Source organism: Malania oleifera, chromosome 8 (assembly GCF_029873635.1).
Source record: "Malania oleifera isolate guangnan ecotype guangnan chromosome 8, ASM2987363v1, whole genome shotgun sequence".
NCBI classification, from domain to species: Eukaryota; Viridiplantae; Streptophyta; class Magnoliopsida; order Santalales; family Ximeniaceae; genus Malania; species Malania oleifera.
This window is the reverse complement of record NC_080424.1, coordinates 98,483,514-98,502,011: the sequence shown is the minus strand read 5'-3', so window position 1 is coordinate 98,502,011 and position 18,498 is coordinate 98,483,514. Positions and strand designations below refer to the sequence as shown.

The following is an 18,498-nucleotide window of genomic DNA, read 5'->3' as shown; positions in this document are numbered from 1 at the left end:
CTAGATTTGCCTTGACACGCGTCAACACCCGATTTTCCTAACCCTTTAAATATCGTTAGATCAAGTAGTAAAATTACGTGAGCGTCATTTTGAGAAATATTTTCTTAATTATGGTATTATTTAATATATTATTTTAAATTAAAGATAAAATAGAAAAAAACTCCAATGACCTTCCTTAAGTTTCAAAATTTTCAAAAACCTCATAAAGATTTTAAGAATTTTAAATACTTTGATTAAATTTATCAAAAGCACAAACACATATTTTATAAAAGATAAGTTTTTGAAGAAAATGTCTTTTTTTTTTTTGTAAATCTTAATAACGATTTGGGGCATTTCTAAAATCTCAAGAGATGTGATTGATATTTTAAAACGTGAAGAAAAAAAAAATTGTCATTTGTCAAATCCAAGTGTCTTTTACCCTCAGTCCAATAAATTAAGAAAGGAAAATCCCCATTCTCAGCAGAGATAAAATGCTCCCCTGAATTGGATTGGATTAAGCCCGCCACTGCTTGCACTTTGTTAATTGTTAAAGCTCGGCCGTCTTCCAGGGCAACTTGACTCGCCCTATGGATATATGTAGCATGTCGATGTCGGAGCAATTATCTGCGAATTCTCTTCGATTCAGCCGAGTTGCGAGAAATTCTATTGCTATTCGACGAGCCCCGACGTCACTCTTGCTCCGCTGCGCATCCGATTCATTACTGGAGTCGAATTCTCGGAATCGGATGTTCATTCTCGGAATGGGTTTTGTGGGACAGTTCGTGGCGCAAGATCTCATGAACAGTGGATGGTAATCGTCAAAATTACGGTTTCGTGTTTGCAGTGTTGAAAGAGTGATTGTTGATTACCAAACATGTTCGGTTTATTCTTGTTGCAAAAGGGGACAGAAAAAAGAAGAAGAGATGAAGCAAAATCCTAGCTTTACTTTTCTCTGCTTTCTTTGACTTCTGGTACATTGTCATGCAGGGTTGTTTCTGGCACTTGCAGAACCACTACAAGGAAGAAGATGCTTGAGGAAAGGGGCCTCAACGTATACCTTTTTGATGCAAATGAGCCGGAGTGAGTTCTTCATCATCATCTTCATCACCATTATTGTAGTAGGTTTTGCATGAAAAATGAACCCCTTTCATTGTAAGGAAATGAGAAATGAGAAATGATATGAGAACTCAAGCCACACTCTTCACAAGGACAGGTGTCCTGTCGAGTTAGGAACCCTTCAAGGACAATAAGATTGTAGAGACCATAGAAATTATATATACTTGCCATGGGCACACACTATGTGCGCCGCTCCCGGCTCTCTATTTATTAAAACTTTAAAAAAAATTTAATAGTATAAGGGTATTTTGAGATAGTTATAAATAGTTATAAGGATATTTTGGGATAAGTGTGCGTATTCATAAAGATAAATTTGACATTTTTGAAAGATGACACCAAATGGAGAATCCCCTTTAGTATTAGAGAAATATTTTAAAAAATTATAAAAAATTAACAAAAAATTAAATAGTATAAGGACATTTTGGGATAGTTGTAGGTAGTTATAAGATTATTTTGAAAGAATTATGAGTAATTATAGGAACAAATTTGATATAATTATAAGAGTATTTTGGGATAATTATGGGTAGTTAAGGGAGCATTTTGAAATAATCATTGGTAGTTATAGGGATAAATTTGATATTTTTGAAAGATGACTCATGACACCAATGGGAGAATCCTCTTTTTAGTATTAGAGAGAGAGAGAGAGAGAGAGAGAGAGAGAGAGAGAGAGGAGGATGACACTATAGGTCAAAATAAGTATATTAAGTTTGTTGATTGCAGAGACCTTTTTCTCATTGTTACCGAGCTTTTTATTACCTAATTTCAAATAGTTTAGCCCTAATCATAAAAATATGGGGAGTAGATTCTCTTAACAACTCAACCCCTATTCCATAATTCAAATTCCTTGGCACATTTAAATTCAAATTCAAACATATAACTACATTTAATTTAAATCTTGTGGTTCATTTGAATTCAAATTTAGGCATGTAACTACCTCATGTCTTTCTGCAGGAACTTTTGCCGCTATATCGCAAGGATCCCTTCCTTGGATATTGGCGACGTGTTTGATGAGTAGTTGATTGAAATATGGAGGATGTAGGAGTACCCAAATTAGGCCGAAATTGTGGTTTCCAATATCAAAGCTTTTCCTCTGCCTTTCACTATGTTGATGGCCCAAGTTTTGAGGTCAATACTTCTCTCCTTTTACTTGGTTGGTTCACAGGGATATTTGTGAACTTGGTACAAACTCCCTTACCTAAATTATCAGTGTCTCGTAAAATTGGACTTTTTAAAGTTTCAAATGTGACTAAGGCTAAGAGGGATGTAAAGGAAATCAATGAAAGGTCCAAATATGTTTTTCTTTTTATAGTAAAGGAATTTTATTAAAAGAGCATTAAGGGGATGCCCACCCAAAGTACAAATAATCACCATCATGTAGGATGTCACAGAATTCTAAAATTGCTTAGTCTTCATTCACTACAAGAGAGTGTCACGGTCCCACATCAGATGTGTACTTGGGAGATCTTGAGCTTATAAGGATGGTTTGGACTCCAACTATGTGAGGCACCTTTTATAGGACAAACCCATGAGGCCTGTGGGTCAAAGCGGACAATACCTCACCGGAGTTGGGTCCAAGATTGTTACACACTACATTGTACAATCCTCTACCAACCTAAGTGGTCCATTCATTTTGCGCTAACCCAAATTTGGAAGCAATGATTCCCTGCCAAAGGTGGTTTTTCTTGTTCATGAATCTCCCTAATCATTTCCCAAGAAGCGTTTATTGAAAGTATGAAGGGACTTCAGCCCCAAACATATAGAGCAAATGGGTTTTATCCATACCCCATTTGACAAGGTGGAATTTGAATTCTGCCTCCACGCTCCCCCATAGGAATCTCCTTTGGATTCCTTCAAGTCTCTTGGCAACTAAAGTCAGTAAAGGAAGGAGAGACATGAAATAGCCAGGAAGGCTTGTCAAGGTACTCATAATAAGCAGTGTTTTAAAAGGCATTCGTGAGGCGCACCTTGATGCATTTTGAGCATAAAACGCCCTAAGGCGTAACTTAAAAGGTGTAAATCCTAAAATGCGTGCGCCTTAAGGGAGAATGCGTATGCCTTAGGACAAAAGGCTTTCCTTTTACGCCTCAGATGGGAAGGCGTATGCCTTATGGGAGCAGATTGATTTAAAATATTAAAAAAAAAAAAAAAACCAAATAAACAGAATTGTTAGGGCTTGGACGAGTATCAAAACCCCCCTCTCTTGACGAAGTCTTCTTTCTTCCAAGCTTCCATCTCTCTCCGACGACTCCTCCTACTTCTTGTCTCTCTCTGATGAGTTGATGACCCCTTCTGATGTCTTGTCTCTCCCCGATGACCCCTTCGTACCTCTAGTCTCTTTCCAAGCTAGCGTCTGGCTTTGAAGACTCCTTCAGCTTCTCGTCTCTCTCCTACGAGTCAACGACCCCTTCTGACCTCTCATCTGCCTCTGATGACCCCTTTCGACGTCTCGTCTCTCTCCAACAACCCATTCAGACCTCTCGTCTCTCTCCAGAGACACTCTATAGCCTCTCATCTCTCTCCGCGACCCCCTACAACCTCTCTGCTTCGAGGTCTCTTCTTAGTTTGAGGTCTTTCCTCAAACTAATTCGAGTCTTCGACTCTCTCTCTCTAGTGCTGTTCGTCGTAGACTCCCAGGAGACTCTCTGCCAGTGTCTTTGAAAATTATGTTTTTATTTTTTTCTCCGTCATTCTAAATTTTTTTTTCTCATTTTTATATTATATATAAATTTATTTTGTTTATTAATTATTTTAAAAAATACAGTCCCAAAATGCTTACACCTCAACGCCTTGAGGCTTACACCTCGTCTTACGCCTTCACCTTTTAAAACATTGATAATAAGAGTGAGTCTACCACCTTTAGACAAGAAATTCCTTTTCCATCTTGCCAATATTTTTTTTATAACTTCTTAGTAATGGGATCCCACACTCCTCGATCTTTGAATTTGGCTTCAAAAGGGAGCCTAAGATAATTGATGGAGTAAGTTCCCATCTTGTACCCCAAAAGGCCAGCAAGGAAAGGTCCTCCTATGCTATCGCCAATCGGAATAAGTTCACTCTTTCCAAGATTTACTTTCAAGCCTAAGTTGGCTTCAAAACCCACCAAAATTGAACGCAAATTGAGAATGTGGAGGGGGTCACTTTCATAAAAAATGATGGTATCATCCACCAGAAAAAGATGTCACTCTTACATGGGCCTTCCATTCTTGCCTACTCTAAGACCATTAAGAAACCCTCCTTAGATAGCTTTCTTTTGCATGAGGCTCAGCACCTCCATCATCACAATGAACAAGCTCAAACCTCTAGAGGAGTGAAAGAAGTCAGATGGACAGCCATTTGTGAGCACTAAGAAGCTTGGAGTATTGATGCATTGAGCAATCAAACTCCACCAACGCTCCCCATAGCACATTTTTTTTAAGAAGGTATAGAAGAAAGTTCCAATTGATGTGGTCCCCCCATAGCCCACTTTTCTTTCCTTTCGATTGGAATCCACAACTTCATTAGCGATAAAGGCAGCCTCCATGATATTTCTTCCAGCCGCAAAGGCATGCTGGTATTGCCCAATGACTTACAGAATGACACTTTTGATCCTCGCAGTGAGAAATTTGGCAAGTATCTTATAAATGCTTCCTACCAAGCTTATTGAATGAAAATCCTTGATATTGACTGCCCTTGTTTTCTTCAGAATCAATTTTTTAAAAACTAGCATTAGTGTTATTCACAAATCCACTAGATCTAAAGTATTCCTTAAAGGTGTTGACAGTGTCTTGCTTGAGAACTCCCTGGTTTGGCTGAGAGAAAGACAGAGAGAATCCCTCCGGGCCAAGGACTATCCCAATTGCATCTTTAATTGCTTGGAGGATTTTTGTTTCTTCGAAGTGTCTCTCTAGCCACTCTGCAATGGAGGAACTGAGAGATCTAAAATTGATACCATTTACCACAGGTCTCCAGCTTTCGGATTCAGAGAAGAGGACTTTATAGAACTCACAGATGCTCATTTTTATTTCCTTTTCCTCTATCAAGATGTTCTCCCCAATTTCAATGCTAGAAATGGTATTCCAAATATGGTGGGCATTCATTGTTTGAAAGAATCTAGTGTTCTGATCGCCCTCCTTGAGCCATAAGGCTCTAGATTTTTATCTGCAAGAAATCTCTCTGAGGATGATAACAATGAGCTCTGTCATCCTCTGGCTCGATGATAAATTGCCCTTGATACTCAGCCATGCAATTGAGTTGCTTTTCCTGAGTTTAACTTGAATGTGCCTATTTTCCCCATCTTCCATTTGGCTCATATGAGAGTGTGCATAAATGACACAAATGATGCCCCCACGACTACTTGGTTTGGTAGCATTTAATATTAATTAATAAGTGGTCGCCATTCTTTAGTTGTGCCATCACCACGAATCCCAAGTATAAAAAGTGTTATCTGTCACCTTTCCTTTCAGCTAGCGCCAAGTGGGATTTCCAAGGGTGCTGATCATATCCCGACCTCAATTTCAAAATTCACAATTTACTGAGTCATGTTGAATTTACGTTAGGGATCCCAAACTGGCAAGCCTGACAAATTAACGAAAAGACTAACAAAATGCAAACAAGAGTTGCATGTGTTTGCAGCATGACCTGGGATAATGCAAATAGGAATGATGAAGTGCAAAAAAAGAATTACTTGTGCTTGGCACTATTTAGAATAATCAAATGCAAATTTTCTTTTGGTGTGTGAAATGTAATCAAGAGAGTAGTGATCAAATAGATTCAGAAAGTTTAGTGGCTCAAAATTATGTCCAAAATCAGGAAGAGTAAAAGAACATCCTCAAGTCAACATCCTCAGTTCCTTTTCTAAATTCCATCCCACAAAGGCAAAGGGCTTCCGCTTCTTGGCAGATCTCTTCCGCAGGTTGCAAACTAGTTGTCATCATGTATGTCTCAACTTAGGAATTCTCATTTCAACTTTCATTTTTGAAGAACTCTCATCTTGGCAATCTCTTGTACTGCATACAGATGCATACTATGGCAATTCATGATGTTTGCCTTTTCCACATGTTCTAAACTAATTTCATCAAACCTTGAACTCTTGCACCAATGACCAATAAGGCTAAAGCCCAAGGTTGTTGCATGCATAGTCATTGTTCACCTAATTAGCCACTAGGAATGAATCTCCAAGAACTTTTACCAAAACGGAACTCTATATCTGCAGGGTTTGTTATAACAATTGCCAGTGCTTCATATTCGGCTTGATTATTCAAGCACACAAAATCAAAGACAATGGACATCATGTTCTTTGCACCCTATGAGGATGTTATGACTATCCCTAGTCTCAACCCATCAAATTGCATATGCCAAGGGGATAGGACAATGATCCCAATATCAAGAACTGTGTAATCCACCTCTACAAAGGAATGATTAACAAGAAATTCACTAAAGCTTGACCTTTTATGTCTTCTTGCAAGATGTATTGTGGCTAAAGCCATAGTCCGTTTACCAATTGAACCCCCAAGCATAGGGTGGGAGAGCATACTTCAATACATAATTTTGGCCTAGTATTGATGCTAGTGCAGGTACTAAGTAATGCCTTAAATTTGAACAAGCAAAGAATAATGCTAAGCACAAAAGCCACAAATTCTCTATGGCCGAATGCCAAAGCTCTTCCTTATTTAAAGTTCTGCTAAGGTACTAAATGCTTGTTGCTTGCCTTGATCATTTTCCTGTGTTAGCCATGCTCCTAATGATGCTTTGGCCGCAGTGATATACAAAATCATCGGATTCCCAACTTGAGCTGGCATTAACATAGGTGAATTTGACAAGTATGCCTTCAATCTATCAAATGCCTCTTAATGCTTAATTCTCCCAAATAAATTTCTCTTTGGCCTTTAGCTTCAAAAAAGGGGATGAACTCCCTGGTTCGGCCAGTTGTGTCTGAGATAAACGTATAGTTTTTTTTTTTTTTTGCCCAACTCTTCCTTTTCATATTTGCATTAGGCCGAGCATCTCTATTGTACTTGTACCAGCTTCTCATAGGATCTTGCTCATTCCTTTAAGAACTCTCTATTTGTGATATTGCTAATTGTTGACTGAGGGTGACTAATCTTCCTCTCAACTGACTAAATTGTTGCCTACTTAGATTAAAAGGCAGTGCTTTTTGACACAGAAAAACAAAAGTTTTAGCCATGTTGCTAGGCCACTATACTCATCATATTAGTCAGCTTCCAAAGCGTGAGATCAACTGTAAAGGGGTGACTATTGGCCACCACTATTTTTACTGTGCCATCTGGCCTCCAAAAGATAAAAAATTGATGCCACAAAGAAAAACACAAAAGTTGGCATGTGTAAGAACTCTCTATTTGTGATATTGCTAAGTTAACCACAAACACAAAAGTGATTGTGGCCAAGTTAAGTGATTTGGCCGGCTTGTGGAAAGTGATATGGCCAAGTTAGCACAGTAAGTCTCCTCTTTATCAGCCTCCAGGGCTACAAGCTTGGGAGTGTGCATTTCTACTGCCACATCATCTCTATCTAAAACAGCCTGCTGTTCTAGAATGACACCAAAGGTGGTTGGTAGAGTAAAAGCATGTTAATATTCATAAGAGGTAGAATGTTCAACGTAAGAACTACTTGTGGTGTCATCTTCACAGCCTTCGTTACCTTCGTTGTGGGACTTGGATAGCTTTGGTAAGTGACTGTGGCACCAAACAATGCTGAGAGGATCAGCGTGCTGGAAGCATAGGTTGAGACAACAACCAATATTGTGGCCGTGGAGGTGGCCCAGATGAGAGAACTTGTTGATGAAGTGATGGGAGCACAAAATCATCAAGCAAGTTTGCTAGGTGAGATGTCAGAGGACTTTGGCCATACGGTGGAAACTTTGCAATCTCGGATGGTGGATCTAAATGCAAAGCTGAATCTGATGGTTCTTGCTATGGGGAACTCCAACACACACTAGCTCCACTTCTTCTTTGGATGGCTTGATTAGTTTTTTTGTGTGTGGCTTCCGCCGTCTCCTATCACTTTGCTTCAACCTCCACTCTGTCCTTTTGACTAGCTGATTAGCAAATTCATACTGCCTCTTGATTGGCCTTCTCGTCTCAAGCCTTCTCTGTTGGGTTGGTAAGTGGTTGTTTTTCTATGTTTTTCTCAATAGGCTTACCAAATCCCAACCTTGCAAAAACCAACTTTTGATGAAGGTTCCGAAGTTGATGCTAATGCCGCTTTTCATCTAATTCTAGGAGTGGGCACAAGGTATTGGATTCTTTGGAAGTTTTAGGTTCTCCAGCAATGTTCTTCATAAAGATAGCTCCCTTGTCATCCACTTGAACTACCTTGCACTGACCGATTAGGTTGCTTGCATTCTTTTCCTTAATTTTTTCCATCACTCTCAACTCCTCTTTCTTCTTACAGCAATTGTCCTTCCACTTCTACATAGCCTAACCTTAACCCAAAGGGCGAGATCTTGGGGTCCGGGCAACACTTGCAGCTACTTTTGGAAAGGGCTCGTTGTCAACCTTCATTACCCCTTTGTTTTTACATAAAACTTAAATCACTCTTCTTCCAATGCCTTTTGAATGTGGGTCTAAACACTACACAGTTAGCAAGTGTGACTCCATTAGTTATGTCAATTGTTGTATTTCTTGCCCTGCACCTGTTTTCAATCTTCCACATGTTTTCAGTCCCCAATAATCACAAAACATACCTCTCCACATGTTTTTGTCTCAAGGCTGATGGGCTATAGTTAGGACCCCATTTCTATACTCAAATCCTCAATAATCGGCTTCATCATATTCACAACCTCCTTAGAGCTGTAAAAAGTCGTATAATGGTTTCCTTAGGCTAATTGATGCCAAATTGCCACCAAGTCAAGTTTGGGTGAAACTTGATTATGCTTGGTCCCTACAAATCATCATTGCAAATCATAGGATCCGTATTCTTTTCAGTCATCAATGTAACCATTGACGCCTTTGCATGCAATGGTGGCATGATTGGTGTTTAACATAAAAATAGACCCCTTGTAAAATAGGGAAATGGGAGACGAAAAGTTATTTCAGGCCACCCTTTTTAGAAATGTAGGTGACTAGGAATCCTTTCAAGTAGGGGAACCCTGCAACAAAACAACAACAAGAAGCCTTAAGTCCCATTAGGTGGGGTAACATGAATCCTTTTTCACCAATTCACTCAATCGAGAACATTTCCCTCTACTAGGGACAAGCAAGGGCAAAATAAGGTTTGGCTTATATTAATAGAAAGATAAAAGGATGAGAGTTTGTCCAAATAAATATATTAATTCTGGTGATGGCGAACCGCCTTTTTGCTTTTGTTACTGGCTCTTTATTGACCACTTAAGTTCTAGTTGTGTTTCCTGTGAGTACTTAAAATGAATGTTCTTTCTTTGAGGGGAAAAACACGTAGATCTCCCTAAAGGTTTGACAAAAAGACATGTACCTCCCCTTGTGTTTCAAGAAATCCACAAACCTCCCCAAGTATTTATTTTTTGAGACTTACACCCCTCCCTAACTTGTCATTTTGCCAAATATCAGGGGAAGGCCCATTATTTTGCTAAATCTTTGGGGAGGTTTGTTGGATTTTTAAAACCTCAAGAGAGATCCACGTCTTTTTGCCGAACCTTAGGAGAAATTTATGAAAATTTTGAAATCTCAGGGGAGATTTGCGTCTTTGCTAAACCTCATGGTAGGTTAGTGTCTTTTGTCATAGTTGCCTTCTTTCTTAGTGAATGGTTGCCACCATATATCAAGTAAATCTCTTTCATGACGTGTTTTATGAGAGAGATTGAAATATGGGCAATGTAGGACTACAAAAATTAGGCTGAATTGTGGTTCCCAATCATCCTTTGGCTGGGCAATAAGTTGCCCCTAGTCCTCGGCCATGACGGTCCAAGTAACTTTTCCTGACTTAATCTCGCCTTATATGGCTACTTGGTCATCTTCTAAGTGATTCATTTGTAAGTGCACGACTTAATCTCGCCATATGCGGTCTCAATGCTTCAGACGGGTGCTTCATCACGTATGTAACATGCTTTATTGGTGACATTTCATGACTTCAATTGGAACATATTGATGAAGGACCATCTACATCCTATAGGGCGTCCATTCGGCACACCTATTTTAGGCATAGATTTAGGAAATTGTGCTTGTATTAGGATCTCTTTTGAATTATTATTTAGTAACTTTCTTTGGTTTTTTGTAATTATGCATTTATTTTGGGTTATTTTGGAAATATGTGTTAGTAATAGTAGCGAGTATAAGTGCTGGACATGCAAGTTGATGTACAGTTAACCATTTGAAATCAGAATTGCTGCAGTTTCCCTCTTCTTCTTACTTCCTTCCCCATCTCTGTACTGTTCTTCCTCTTTCTGTCTCTCTCTCTCTCTCTCTGCTTATTCTTCTGTCCTGGCTCTGTCCTGCTTCTGCTGTTTCTTCTACTACTAATTCTCTCCCCTAATTCTCTCTCAATCTCTGAATTCTAACACTTGTCCTACATCACATATGTTCCTGGGATGAATGTTACCGAAAAAATTGATCAAATTGCTGCACAAATCCATGACCTCAATATGTTAAAAGTGCATAGTGCATATAAAAGTCGTTCACTGTTTTACTGTACTTGATTTCTTGTTTCATTTGTTTTTCTATTTTTCTCCACTTTGCTTTTCTTGGCACCTGCATTACTTGTTTTTCAGGCCAGGAGTTCTTGATACTATGAAACATCATACACATCTCCTTGTTTCAATCCCTCCTGTTGTAGGTCTTGGTGATCCAGTAAGCTAAGATTTTTTTCACTTTTTCTGAAAATTTTTATCATTCACTGTTTGAGAGTCTATTTTATAATCTCTATTAGCAGCTGCCCTTATGTGCTGTTTTTCTCTGTGTCCTCAGATGCTTCAACATAGGCAAATTTTGAGAAGCAGACTAATGGATGGAAATCTTCAATGGCTGTGTTACTTGTCATCGACCAGTATGTCTTGCTTATAACTGCTATCAGGCCAACATATTCATAACTGTGCTATATGCTTGAGTGCAGGCACATGAATATTAAAATGTAGACATATTTGCATGCAATTGCATGAGATTGATATCTCTACAGCAGATGCCCTCTCTCCTTTCCCATTGGGCAGAATTGATTTCATTGACTTGTTTAATAATCTATTTTTAAGCAATTCTTCCAGTCGAGTTTCTTTGGTATTTATCATGAGCAGTGATATCAATTAAACTGTATTTTGTTAAAAAAAAAATTTACAGGAATTATTATTGTGATTTTTAAACTCAATGGTGTTTGATGGAACATGATTTCATTGAACTTGACTACTGATTATAGACTGATGGGAGTTAAATTAGAAGACAATAAGTAAATGTGCTGACCAACATGGGTAATTCTTGGTCATCTTTGTTTTGGTCTCATGTTTCCATGTGACTTTTATTATCATGATTAACCCAAAACGAAACCATCTGGTCCAAAGACAGAGAAAGAGGGGGGGGGGGGGGATGAGATGTAAGCCCAACCTGCGTTAGAGAATAATCTATTTGATTTTTCCATGTAATCTGTCAAGCATTTGATTGGACATATTGGCAGCAGTGGCAGGTTTTATCTTTTGATCATATTGCAGCAGCTTATCTGCATTATACGTTTTAGCATTTGCATTATTTACAGCAAAGATGCCTTTTGCATCCTCGTGCCTCTCCTGACCTAACTGGGAGATGATTATGCTGATAATATTTTTTTCTATTTAAACTTATATCTCTTTCTAAACAGCATCTACGATTTCATCCTATTAAAAGCTTCTGAAGACATACTGCTTCTAATCTACAGGTGTTTATGGAAATTGTGGTGGAGCATGGGTAGATGAGTAGTAAGCAAGTGTATCTTACTAATCACATCTGCATGTGAACTGTCATGCAATATGCTGACATCATTTGCCACTGAAAATATGGATGATCTTGTTGCAGTTGTCCTGTAAGCCCTGAAAGTGAATTGGCTAAAGTGAGGGTAGCAGCTGAGGAAGGATGGCTAGATCTGGGCCATGATCTTGGGCTCTCTGCCCAAATATTTCGACTGGGAGGCATCTATGGCCCTGGCAGAAGGTTGTAAACATATGTAGAAATGATGGTTCTGTGCTAGTTATTATTTGGTACCTGTGATCTAGTAATTGACAATATTACTAGTACTACCCTCTCAATACCAGTCCTTAAGCACAGGCATACAAATTCAAAGAAGGTTTGCCTTCAACCATTGACGGAAGATTCATAGCTATGAATCTTCCCCTCCCCATTTGCTGAAAGCACTTCCTATAGCGAACCAGGCAAGGAACATATCGAGTAGGCTAGTACCAATTCCTCCACGTCAGCAGCAAAATAGGCATCTGAATTAAGTAGGAAATTCGTAAGATTTAACAGAAGATCCAGCTAATCTTCCCCAAAATGTCATTGGTTTATTGACATTATTTGGGCTGTTATCATACGGGACCAGATTATAATGTAGCTGATTTTGAACACACTTCTTTTTGGCTAATGGTCATTTAAAAGATAAATTCATCCTAGAGCTTGTGTGATGGATCTTGGTTGCATTTTCAAATCTCTCTTATGAGCTGTGTTGCACTGCAGTGCTGTAGATACCATAATTAAGCAGATGCCATTGTCAGAAGCTCAGAAAAGGAGAGTAACCAGGCAATACACATCCAGAATTCATGTAGCCGACATTTGTCAAGCACTCAAGGCTAGCAGTATTAGTGTGCCAAGCCCCAGGTAAGTTTAAATCTCCATCCTTGCCAAACTTAATTTACTTTATTTTTTGTTCTAGTTAGTCAGATGTTCTGCTCCTTTCTTTTTCTTCTTTCTTCTTCTCCTCTTTCTATCTCTGTTCCTGTTTCTATTCCTTTCATACATCTATTTGGTATCAAAGCAGTTCTCAAACCATATCCACTGCACTGCCATTGTTGTCACCAACTAGAACAAGTTGCAGTTATTTTGATTCAATTCCTTTTGCTGCAAGCGATCAATAAGAATTGTTCACAAGAGATTCCATTTCAAGATTTGATCTTAGAGGATCAAGAGGAGTCTAAGATCTGGCTCTGCGTGCCCGCGATTTGTTGTGTCAAGAAGCTGCAAGAAGTTACAGGCCCATCTTTGATCTGCCATCTCTAGCTGGCTGTCTTCTCCAGCTGATTGCCCATCTCCGGTGGATCATATATTTCTCGCCTCCTTTTCCTTCCGACACTCGCAGCAAAAGGTTGACTGAAGCCACCTCCAGTTTGTCAAATCTCCAGCCATGGTCGTCTCTCTTTCCGTTGTGCAGCGACACTGTTCTCCAACCATCTTCCCCAATGAAGACAGTCCTCCTCCAGCTCTTTATCACCTAAGAGATCACGAACTAATTAATACCTGAAACTTCTTGGAAGATTCAAAGCTGGGTCTTTCCAAGATTTGTCGTCTTTCTATCTTAGCTGCGAGTCTAACATTCTCCATCTCTCTTTCCTCAATTTCTCTCTTAAATTTTGGTTCCCTTTTTCTTTCTTTGACCCCTACAAGAACCTTGGGTTTTGGCATAGATCGATTGCAATGAGTTCTTGAATCATTATTTTTTCTTGAAATGAAGCTTTAAGGAAATCTTCACCCACTTACCTCGCCCATTGCAGAGCTTTATCGTGAGTTTTGATAAGGGCAAAAAACAAGTCTTTTCAGTTTAAGACCATCATCAAGAACTTGGTCTTGAGTTTTAAGGACCTCGAATTGGTGTTGATCGGCATGGTCAGGTTCCTACAAGGGATTAGATTTGACAATGTAGAGGCCAGATTTGAGGCGGAGTAGTTGCCAAAAATTTGGGGAATGGTTCAATTCAAGACCAAAAATTGATGAGGGATTTTTTGAAGGGGTGGGGGGGGTTAAGTTATGTTGGAGACAATCTGAAAATTCTTTGCATTGAATTCGAAAGAAAATATGCATGTTGATTTGAGCTGGCAGAGTGGTGTGAGAGTTTACCTTGGCATTGTTGATTACTTTATTGCCCATCTTGATTTTGGTTTGAAGAATTGTTGCAATCCCTCATTGCTCATCATATCCTTCCATTGGTGGTAAATTTCCGACATCAAAGGATACTACGTATTTTTTGTTGGTTGTTGGTCTTTTTATTGGGGCACCAAACTTTTGTCTGAAATTCAACCTTGCCATTTTTAGCCGCCAGTGAAATCTTCTCCTCTTTTGGATTTTCTCTCCTCAATCGTTCGTTATTAGAGTGGATTTTGTGTTTCTGTTTTCGGAGACTTAATATATGCATGTAGACATTGTGTTTTCGATTTGTAGGCTTAGCACATGTTTTTTTGTGTTTTCTTTTTGCAAATCTTGATTTAAAGAAAAAAATCGAAAGTACTTTAGTGTAGATTAATTTTTTTTATGTTTAGATTGCTCAATGTAGGTGGTAGGTTTTTAGTTATTGTTGTATTATCCATGTGAAATAAATTTGTATTCAAAAAAAAAAAAAAAAACTCGAACTTGCACTTTGCCTTTGTAACAATAATTATCTTTGTGCAAACAGCTGGTCCCAAACCTGGATAAAGGATTAGGGTTACATTAGGTAGCTGACAGACAATATAAAAATTGTCAAATCTATATATCATAAATCCTTAACAAATCCACTCGGCTCAAGGGGATAGACTAGGTCAATATATAAAGGAAAGGGTTAAGAAGTTAGCACAAGGGACTAAGATTAGAATAGTACTTGAAATATAGGAATTCTTATAGGTAAAAGCATGAAAATTGTGGAAACAATGTTTAGAAGGAAAATTAACTTAATTTGCCTTCAAGAAACGTAATTGGTAGGGGATAAAACTAGAGAAATAAAAAAATCAAGATTTAAACTCTGGTACACAGGAAAAGAGAAACATAAAAAATGACGTGGAAATTATTGTAGACAAAGGCCTAAAAGATAATATAGTGGATGTTACAAGAATAGGCGATAAGATCATTAAAATCAAGATAGTTTTAGGCTTGGAGATAGTAAATGTCATTAGTGTGTATGCTCCCCAAATTGGATTAGTAGAAATTCTTAAAAGATAATTTTGGTAGTATTTTACAAGGGATGTGAACATTTGAATAGACATTTCTGATTTGAGTAAACACATTGGAAAGGATAACATAGGTTATGAGAGGATACATGGAAGACTTGGATATGGAGATAAAAATGAGGTCGGTGATAAAATTTTAGATTTTTCCATGTCTTACGATTTAGTTATGTTGAATACTTGTTTATAAAAAGAACACAATAACTTTCAAGGGTGGGCAAAATAAAAGTCAAATAAAGGAAGGGAGATTGTCTATCTTGTAAGGATGGTAAAGTTATTGTAGGTGAAATTTGGTTACGTAGTATAGAGTCTTAATATTAAATATACATACTAAAAAATGGAAGAAAAAGAATAAAGTAAATCAACATAAAAGGACTAGGTAGTGGAGTTTGAATGGAGAAAATATAGCAAAATTCAAATATATGATCAAAGAGTGTGGTTGGACAATAAGAGGTAAGATAAATGCGAATACTATTTGGAATTAGATGACTAACTCTATCAAAAAGATAGCAAAAGAGGGATCAAGAAGTCCAAAAAACCATTAAGACACAAAGAAATTGGTATAAAATATAGCAAAGTTTTAGAAATATAGAAAACCTTGAAAAGTAAAAAGAGGTAAGGAAAAAATGCAAAAAAAAAAAAAAAAAAAAAAACACCATTAATGAAGTTAAACGTAGAACTTATGATACTTTATATAATACAAAGTATGAAAGAAGGATAAAGAGACATTTATGAACTTGCTAAAGTTAGAGAAAAATAGGTAACAATAGGATTGGATAACATACCAATTGAAGTTTGGAAATATTTAGGAGATAAAAGAAGTAAATGGTTAACTAATCTATTCAACATTATTCTAAGAACTAAGAAAATGTCGGAGGAATGTAGGAAAAACACATTATTACCTTTATACAAAAGCAAAGGCAATATTCAAAATTGTAATAACTATCGTGGAGTTAAGATTATGAGTCATACAATAAAACTTTGGGAAAATGTAATTGAACAAAAATTTAGGCTAGAAGCGAGAGTTTCAAAGAATCAATTTGGTTTCATGCCTGAAAGATCAACAACAAAAGTTATTTATCTTTTTAAAAGATTAATGGAAGAATAGTTTAGAGAAAAGAAGAGGGACTTGCATATGATTTTTATTGACCTTGAGAAAGCATATGGTAAAATACCTAGGAAAGTTCTTTGGTGAATCTTAGAAAAGAAGAGGGTATGAAGTTGATGTATTGATAAAGTAATGATTAGCGTTAGGACTATAGGCGGGGAATCTATAGATTTTTTTATTATAATTTGTGTACATAAGGTTCTACTTTGTGTCATTATCTTTTTACTTTAGTGATTGACAAACTCACCAAGAATATCCAAAAAGAGATCCCTTGGTATATGTCGTTTGCAGATGATATTGTCTTGATTAATGAAAGTAGAAGTACAGTGGAATCTAAGTTAGAACTTTGAAGAACTGCTTTAAAGTCAAAAAGTTTTAAGATAATTTGGAATAAAACAAAGTATATGAAATATAATTTCAGTAATATAAGGAATAATTGAGAGAAGATTAGACTTGATAATCAAGAAATTAATAACACTTAAAAATTTTCTATATCTATTATGCAAGCAAAAGGGAAAATTGAAGAGGATGTAATCTATAAAATTAAAGCAAGTCGGGTAAAATGGAGTACGTCATGCATGTTGTGTGACCATAGAATAGTTATATTAGACAGCTATAAGGCTAGCTATGCTCAAAAACATATATGAAAAATAAAAGATTCCGAAATGCTATCTAGGCATAGCATCAATTGAATATGAGGAGCAACTTATATGGTTTGGGCATTTGAAACACGAGTCTGGTAATGCACTTGTGAGGAGTTATTATTTCTAACGTGAAAATTGGTAGGGGTAGCCTAAAATAATTTGGAATGAGGATTTTATAACTATTAATATGGTAGGGGAAAATGCTCTCAATCGGATGAATCAACGGAAAAAGATTCATGTAACCAATCCCACCTGGTAGAACTTTAAGGCTTCTTGTTGTCTTTTAATGCGATGTTCTAGGAGGAATGTGATGGAACCATTTAAATTTTGTATTTTTTGAAAGAGTAATGATTTTTGAAGACTGCTCAAAATAGAATGCTGCATGTGAACATGATTTCCATTGCAGTGGAGCTTGTCATTGTTTGCTTTCTTCCTTTCTTCCCCTTGTTTAACGTTTCATTCTGTATCAGTAAGTCAAATTCTTTGGACTTGTCCAGTGTACATGCTCTCAGAATATTCTCGTTTCACTATTTCGGCAACCCATGTTTCAGGAATATCTATAATATAGTTGATGATGACCCTGCTCCAAGGGAGGAAGTATTTGCATTTGCAAAGCACTTGATCAAGGAAACGTGGCCAAACCAGATAAAAAAAAGCACGTCTCCTGGTATGACAGGATCAATTATTCAGAAGCAAAGTTCCAAACGTGAGAAGCGGGTGTCCAACTCACGCATGAAGAAGGAATTAGGAGTGAAACTAATTCATCCAAGTTACAAATCTGGATTGTCAAACATCATTGTTCATATGAAGAACCCATTTGGATGATTTCATTGGATTCTTTCAATGTTGTCATAAAGATGTTATGCACTGTAAACACAATTAAAAGAACTAAACGAAATCATGCTAATAAGCATCAAGTGTCAAATGTTAAAATTTACATCAATTGTGCGCACGCATGTTTACATGTATGGTGAACTATCAGTCTCCCTTATCAAACCCTATATAAATGGGAATTTTGTGTGCCAGATTGTCCTTTCCCTGCATATACGGAAGCTGCTCACACACACACACACACACACATATATATATATATATAGAGAGAGAGAGAGAGAGAGAGAACGCTTGCAAGGGGTGGTGAGGCTATTTGAAGAAAATTTTCCGCCAAACCATAATTCGGTAGGTCCTCCAAATATGATTCACTTAATGAGGATGCCATCTTTACAGGAGGAACCACCTTACTAATGGCAGCGCCTCAGTTGTAGTAAAACATTTATGTCATGCAGGAAAGCACCAACACAGCCACCCACCCACGCAAGGAGACAAATGCCAACTTAATAACCATGATGCAAAAACAAAATAAAACATGGAATAGAATTGGCTCCTTCACATGTAAATTTTCACGTCTCCATACATTTTATAGCAGGTGGGTCAAACATATTATCACCAAGGGGAACAAACTGTATAGGACAATTTTCTTCAACACCTGATATTGAATTCACACTTCCACATAAATAACCCTAATTTCATGGTTTGAGACAGCACAATGAAATATTTGTATTGGTATAATAACATCAGAACATCAGGTCAGCTCCTCCAGTTTT

At 37.5% G+C, this 18,498-nt stretch overlaps 1 protein-coding gene across 2 annotated transcripts; it reads left to right on the top strand.

The window, feature by feature from the left end:
- The first annotated feature begins 393 nt into the window (after positions 1-393).
- On the top strand, positions 394-17,840 carry LOC131163080 (uncharacterized). Of its 2 annotated transcripts, XM_058119787.1 has the most exons (8): positions 394-790; positions 967-1,059; positions 10,775-10,853; positions 10,971-11,049; positions 11,902-11,941; positions 12,039-12,173; positions 12,693-12,833; positions 17,449-17,840. In XM_058119787.1, the coding sequence occupies exons 1-8, from the start codon at positions 567-569 to the stop codon at positions 17,720-17,722; spliced, it is 1,065 nt and encodes a 354-aa protein (XP_057975770.1). In that variant the 5' UTR covers positions 394-566; the 3' UTR covers positions 17,723-17,840. The 2 variants fall into 2 exon arrangements, with proteins under 2 accessions (XP_057975770.1, XP_057975771.1); XM_058119788.1 differs by lacking the exons at positions 10,775-10,853; positions 10,971-11,049; positions 11,902-11,941 and having other exon boundaries at positions 474-790.
- Positions 17,841-18,498: the final 658 nt, after the last annotated feature.

Bases quoted from the DNA above. Each gene is read 5' to 3' on its own strand.
- LOC131163080 (XM_058119787.1), top strand. From the start codon at position 567: ATGGATATATGTAGCATGTCGATGTCGGAGCAATTATCTGCGAATTCT. The intron at 10,854-10,970 runs GTAAGCTAAGAT...CTGTGTCCTCAG, and splicing joins TTGTAGGTCTTGGTGATCCA to ATGCTTCAACATAGGCAAAT. The intron at 11,942-12,038 runs GTAAGCAAGTGT...ATCTTGTTGCAG, and splicing joins GGAGCATGGGTAGATGAGTA to TTGTCCTGTAAGCCCTGAAA.